We start from the raw sequence: 7,500 nt of genomic DNA on the forward strand, positions 1-7,500 counted from the left end.
TTTTATATAAAGCAAGGTCAAGTTTGTGATAATCTATATGGAATTATTTGAGCCCTTTTTTTTTTAACCCTGTGTGGTCTTCTTGTAGGTTCTAGCTTTTTTTTTAAAGGAGTGTGTGTGTGTGTGTTTGTGTGTGTGTGTGTGTAAGTGTGTGTGTAAGTGTGTGTGGGGGTGTTTGTGTGTGTGTGTGTGTAAGTGTGTGTGTGTGTTTGTGTATGTGTGTGCTCGTACGTGGATGTGCCTTATATATCACGACACAGACTTTTATTCTGGAAAATAACTCAAAAATCGCCTAGCTCTCCCGCAATGCAACACTAATGATTGTCAATAGAATATAACTTCTTGTGAACTTAGTGCTGATTATTTTCTTCAAAAATTCCTTAGATATATGAAACAACAAAAGATAAAATCTAATCCAAAGGTTAAATGTTAATCAAAGCTTAACTGAGTCATGTCTCGATGTTCGAATATTGTAGTTCGAGGTTTCAACCATTTGTTTAATTTCTTTCCTTTTCTTTTTTCGTTCACGGCCGATGTTTTTCTTCTGGTTTCTTTTTAGTCAAGTGTCTTGGTCTATGAGGGGGAGTAAAATTGATATTTCTATATTGATTAAAAGTTTAATTAACTAAAATAGGGTATTCATTATGCCTAACATGTCGTGAAGATTGGTAATCATATACATTGAATCACACGCGCGCGCGCACACACACACACACACACACACACACACACACACACACACACACACACACACACACACACACACACACACACACACACACACAAACACATACACACGTACATATACATACATCTAAAACCATTTAAGCATACGTGAAGAGGTATTCATTGGCAAAACCTATTTTTTAAATATATTCCAAAGGCATTTGTATGTCATTTTGTCACCCGTTGTATGGTCCTTTATAATTTCTTCGCCCAGCCTCCCACTTTCCCTTCAACCCAACCATAACACATCACAGTTATACCCACATACTTTAACATATACCACAGACGATAGAGTAAAAATACTAAGTGATTTTTGAAAACTTGAGATATTATACTGACCGATTTTTTTATATATATATTTTTTTTTTTGTCTGGAAGAAGGACTGCTCCAAAGACTTGAATTACAAAGAAGGAATGGATTCTTTCTTTCTGAATTATTACTATTATGATGTTTTTTGTTTTTTTGTTTTTTTGGTTCATGGTTCATATGTGTGGATTCTGCTGCATGATCATTGTCCATTTTTTTTTTAAATGCCATCTCTCTCTACCTCTCTCTTGCATATTCCAATTTACCTGCCTCTTCTAAAGAACATCACCCCCCTCCCGTCCCCCCCATGTGACAATATAAGCTTGTAGATTGATGACTGTACAAGTGTTCCGTGTGCAAACTGTCTACAGCTCTACAAGTTACCTTCACTATTTGGTTATCATTTGAAATTTTATCCTGATTGTATTCATTGATATAAAGGACCTGAGAACCGTAGCTGTCCCTTTGTGGTACTGATTGTATGATTACTCCCTGGATGTCCTGCATTGTGTTGATGTTCAAGATTGTACTTTTCCTTGCAAAGTCATTAATGATGTGATAGTATACTGCTGTGATGAGGTTTCTTGATGACAGTTTCCATGTAAATGTTTGATATTTGAGGAATGTGATAACTATATGCTGATAATCAGATAGTGAAATATAGTTAAGTGATATTTAGATTGTTTAACTTATATTTAGTGTTTGATAAGAGCTTTCTAATTGTTTAATTTAAATAATATGATAAACGAAATATGCTGCGTTGCTTAATGAACAGTTTTTTTTTCTTCTAGAGTATAATTAGACATATTTTGCCCTTCAGTGTTCACCATATTTCTAAGAAAGTCATGACCTAAATACATATTGGTGCAGATAGATTTGCTGATCAAATGTGAAAAACAAAAACGGTATGCCCTTTGTGCTGCATTTCTCATTTTCTTTAATGAGATGTGATGCATAATGGAAATAAGTGAAGTCATTGTATTAAGAAATTCTGTTGTATTATCTTGTAAATTTGATCTACAGATATAGACATATGATGTGAATCCCACCCCATGCTTTCAAAAGCCATTATTCTTTAGTTACCAGAAATGAATAGATTTTGCTGTTTATATTCAGTTGTATATTACAGAAGCATAAATCTCTCAGTTCAAAGACAATTTGACCAAAGATTATGATTTACGCTGCTTACATAAAAGCTCTGTATTTAACCTGTGTTAAGAGCTTTGCACAAATAATTTCATTTTCCCTTGGCCTTACATTCTTAAATGTTCCGTTGAGAATAGTGGGATACAGAACGGAACTCGAATTGTTTTTAGAAAGTGACTACCACACCAAAAATAAAAATGGAGAGATAGAATTAATAAATAGATAATAGTAATAATCAAGAATCTAAGGTCAAAGATATATCAACTCATTAGAGCTTACATATAAATGTCTTAAGAGAGAGAAAATGTTTGATCGGTACTGTACTGTAAACGTAAGGAGAATGATTGATACCTGTCGTAGTGTCCCGATGTTTGAAAAGAGACTGACTAAGTTGATGATTGCAGACATGCGCCTCTCCCCGGAAGTCTACAACCAACTGAGGGTGCTACAAAAGAAAGCCAAGGAGCTGCGGACTGACGTTAGGAATCTCAGAAGGACTTCCCAAGCAAATGCCATCACGATGAAGGAAATTCTTCGAGAGACAGTCACCAAGATAACGTGAGTTGCGATCCGAGTTTGTTTTCCTTCCTCTCCCCCCCCCTCACCCTCCCCCTTCCCCCACCTCCCTTCCCATAGTCCTGTATTTCATGGTCTTCTAACTCTAACTTTTATTAGCTACTGCACAGCTTACCATAACTGTCATCTGTAATGCGTGCACCGGTTTCCCTCTCATCCCTTTTGATACGTTAAAGGTGCCACGAGAGTCCTGAAGATAGTCTCCCACGCTGTCTCCTCCCAACACTTTGGAATGACTCAGTTCTAACGAAGAGCCCCTAGTAACCACTGGCCATGATGACATACCCCCTTGCTATTAAAAAAAACAACAACAAGAACATTGCAGCTACATCCCTTGCTCCCCACCATTGGCCTCTGAGATCCCCAATCTAGGGATGAAAGTTAACTGGACAAGGAACCTGAAATGTCATTAGGGTGAAGATGCAATTTTTAAAAAACAACAAATTCTAAAAGGAAGGTAATTACAAATCGTTACTCCTCAGGACACTGCTACAGTCCACCGGGGAGGGTTTACTGCAGGGCTCAGCGGATGCCGAGAGAGTGAGGATACAGCGTGAGGAGGAGTCGTACAGGCAGGACATGAGCAAGCTGGATAAGGATCTCTGGTAGGTAACACAGGTCTTGGACACGAGAACTTTCCCAACTAGAGTGAAATGCCAGACAAAGTTATCAGCTGGTGTTGTGGTTATCAAATTATTCTTTTTTTTTCCCTTTTTGTTTCCTAATTAAGCTAAAAATCATATTACAGATAAGAATGACATTGCCAGTTACCACAAAAAAAGTTATGTCATTGCATTTTTTTTTTTTTTTCACTTTTGACAGTAAACATCAACATATATTTGTAGCTCTGCGCTAATTTGTGTATAGTCTCTTCATATAGAAAAATCATAATTCCTTATTCAACATACTTTCAACTAAGAAGCCTTATCAATAACAACACCATTGGCTTCAGTAACAGAAAACGTTCTACAATTCAAAAACAAACATGGCGGGAATAGGTTTGTGGTGTCATAGCTTCACCTGACAGTTTGACCTTTACAACGCCGTGCTCTGACACATATCATTAGTTTGGAATTTGGATACATTATTACCTGCAGTTTATCAACACACATGAATAGGAGAATGAAAAGACGAGACTGGATGAAGTAGAAAAAAACGAGGTAGAAACATTTAAAGATACCGTAGGCATTTATGAATAATGCACATAGCGTTGACAAACAAATTAAGTAGTATACTTTTTTAAATAATAAAATGAGGTAAAGTCTCTACATAAACGAGTGATCTGTTTGTATAAGTGCCTGGTTTACATAGTAGGTGATAACAATTAACATTGATTATTTAACGTTTTTTTAATACTCAGATGGGTCAGAAGAGTGGTTTTTGGAAAAACAACACAACACATTCTAATATTGAAAAATCTAGACTACTGCTATCTGTGACTACATTTCATAAAAGAAATACATATAGTATGTATATACGTGTGTGTGTGTGTGTGTGTGTGTGTAGATAAATAGATATTTACAATTACACACACGCATATATACGTAATAATTTATATATATGATTATATGTTCAAAAGTAACAGCTCTCATAATGTGTTTATCCAGTCTGGAATGTCTTCGGGGTAAGTACTAGCTGTATAGTTAGTTCATTGTGAAATTTCATCCTAATCAGAACTTTCCTTCAATTCTTTCTCTTATAGATCTTGCATTATACATTAAGAATGAAATATATGGTGATTTCAGTGTAGCATTTACAAGCACAAGGAAGAGATGTGTTATATGTATATATCTTTTTTGCTATGATATACATTACTATCACATAATTTGTACAGCTTTAAAAAGAAAATAATTTTATACAGGATAATCAGATTTTTAGGGGAAATTGTATATATTATATGAAAGTATGATTAATATCAATTGGTCATTAACAAATCTAAGTAATTTTGAAATAAATCTAGAAATCTAGACTTACATATAACTTTGAATAGACAGGCAATATAACCAGAAACTTAAAAGCATAATTCAGATATTTATTATTTCACCACGTTATATTATGATCTTTCATTCACAGACATCGTCCTTATGACTTGTTTTGTTGTAATATGATTTAATGTACCTTTTCCATCAGTTGAATTTCGACGGGGTTTGGTTTTTATCATGATATCTGATATTTTATAGTCGAAATATACCAAAGGATAAATTATTAAATGTTGATATGGACTACAAGGAATTGGTATGTTTTGTGAGTGAATAGGTTAGTTGTGAGATGTCCATTTGCGATTTTACTCATGATAGGATTATCTGCATCAAATATCTTTTGATTATATGTAATTGATTGTGAGTGGTTATAAATTATCATTTATCAGAATGATCAGGAGTATCATGAGAAGGATTAAGATTATTACGTGAAATCTTCATACAAAAAAAAGTATTCTACTTCATGTTACAAAGTATATACACATTTCTATAAAAAAAAAAAGAATAATAATAATAAAAAAAAGAAACGGAAATGGAAATCTACCAACTATATCATATGGAAATTTCTCGACGAGTCGTAAAATTATTAACTTGCATATGTTGCAATTGCATATGTTCTCCCATTTTAATATCGATATTTTCTGATTTCGAGGTCTAACTACGCCTCCCCCTCCCTTTAGTGGTAAATCAAATCCCAAAGCAGTAGTACACGATATAAATATATGTTCATTATTAAGGTAACAACGTAAATACGACTGTGCTAAAATTGGTAAAAAGATGGCAGCTGAAATAATATGTGCTTATAACAGATTTCCCTGTAACTATATGTGTACGTTTCCGTTACTGAAACAACGAAACATCTTATTTACCACTAATGTCATGATAACCGTATTAATCAACATAAAAGTCCCACTCTATGCTCCAGAATACTTGGAAAAGGCTTTCAAATTACCAAATTTCCCAACAAAGACCGCCATTTGCCATCGGTGCTTGGCGCTGCTATTACACCCTGAACGCCTCCCCCCCACCTCTCAAAAACACCGGATCTGCCATTGCCTGGTGCATCCAAATAGACGTAATTGCATATGTGTCTGAGCAAAAGAAGGCAAGCCAGTCGTTAACTTTTCTTAGTCCCTGTCACTTCCCCTCTCCCTCCTGCTCGACGGCGATAGCTTGGAGGAAAAAGTTAGAGAACTTTCCTCCACCTGGTAAGAAAGGAGTTTGTGTGTGTGTGTGTGTGTGTGTGTGTGTGTGTGTGTGTGTGTGTGTGTGTGTGTGTGTGTGTGTGTGTGTGTGTGTGTGTGTGTGTGTGTGTGTGTGTGTGTGTGTGTGTGTGACGCTCAACAAGAATTTCGTCTAAGTGTATTTGCGTCTTCATTATGGATTATTTGGATCTCTTCTCGCGTTGTATTTTGGTTTTGTTTTTTCCCCTTCAGCGTCGTCGCTAATTCTTCACCTTCCCAATTTCGAGTACCTTCTTATTCTCGCATTTTCAAGGTCCCTCCTTGTGTTTTCTCCCATTCTCCTTTTTGGAAATGGTCAAAGAAGGGGAGAAGACTCACTCTATCTGCCTTAGTTCTTGTTTGAATCCCCCGGTGGCTCACCCTGGTACTCATCCTCTTCCCCTGCGGTTGGTAAGCATGATGAAGGATGATGTATTAAGACCGGATTTAAGGGAGGATTCTAGAGGATTCTCCGTAAAAGGACTTACAGGGAGAGGGGGAAAGCTCGTTTTCCCTTCATCTCGTTCCTACTGTTTCGTTTTCTTTTGCTTCTATAGATTAATGTGTTACTTACTCTAAGGCTCGCCTCAGGGATGTGTTCCGTGGTCAGAGCTGAGTGTGTGTCCTGTCCTCTCTTGTATCGAGCTAATTTTTTTTCAACGGCGGGATAGAGTTATCGATTTTATCAGAATAGAATCAGGAACCACCATATAATTTCCAACCTGGCCTAAGAGTTAGATAGTGAAGGAGAAATAAAAAAGTAAAGGTATTATTGATTAGTCATACTAGTAAAATGATCGTACTGATGAAAGGGGAGTAACAGAGTGATATAGTGATATCAAAGAAGCATCTCGAACACGAATGCAAACGACTGCCAACGTGACAACATAGTCTGCACTGGCATCCTTTTTTTTCCACCACAGTCACTCAATGTCAAAATCCTCAGCCGACTCTTCACATGGCAACACGATCGGACACAAAAATTCCGTAACGATTTTTGGAAAATTTACACCAAATATGAAGATCACTGCCAGCTATGTGGTCATCGTCATTTAACCCGTGGACATTTATGATAAATGTATATTGCATGACGTCGGTTATCTATCTCCAAACTAAGAATCTTGGGACAAATATTACCAAGTTTGAAGCACATTTTTGCATAAAATGAGACTGATAGAACGTTGGCATTTAAGGCTACGTCAATCATTGATGTGCAATTAGCAGGAATAAGTCCATTTAACACCACTGTTGAAGTGTAACAGAATCAAAGCATATGTGAAATTTATCCTTACTAGAAAAAAAAAAAAAAAAAAAAAAAAAAAAAAAAAAAAAAAAAAAAAAAAAAAAAATATATATATAGTAATAAATATATATATATATATATATATATCAGTATTTTTCGTTTCATTCCTTTTCTTTTTTTTTTTTTATCCCAATCACACAGGTTATGTAAAGGTTTGTTCATTCTGTGATGCTCTTAGTCAGGAAGACCAGAGCATTATGACTTTTATTGAAGATGAATATTATGATAATTTTATGATTA

The 7,500-nt window shown here is 35.6% G+C and overlaps 1 protein-coding gene across 1 annotated transcript in view; it reads left to right on the forward strand.

Moving 5' to 3' along the window:
* Window positions 1-7,500, forward strand: part of LOC122250556 (uncharacterized) — a gene marked incomplete in the record, with an annotated part of 388,340 nt that overhangs the window by 322,992 nt on the left and 57,848 nt on the right. The window contains 2 exon segments of the mRNA XM_086534192.1: window positions 2,584-2,737; window positions 3,238-3,360. Coding sequence (XP_086390318.1) covers window positions 2,584-2,737; window positions 3,238-3,360 — 277 coding nt within the window.

The sequence above is a fragment of the Penaeus japonicus genome, unplaced genomic scaffold, assembly GCF_977035675.1.
Source record: "Penaeus japonicus unplaced genomic scaffold, GWHDUDI00000001_assembly GWHDUDI00000040, whole genome shotgun sequence".
Lineage (NCBI taxonomy): Eukaryota > Metazoa > Arthropoda > Malacostraca > Decapoda > Penaeidae > Penaeus > Penaeus japonicus.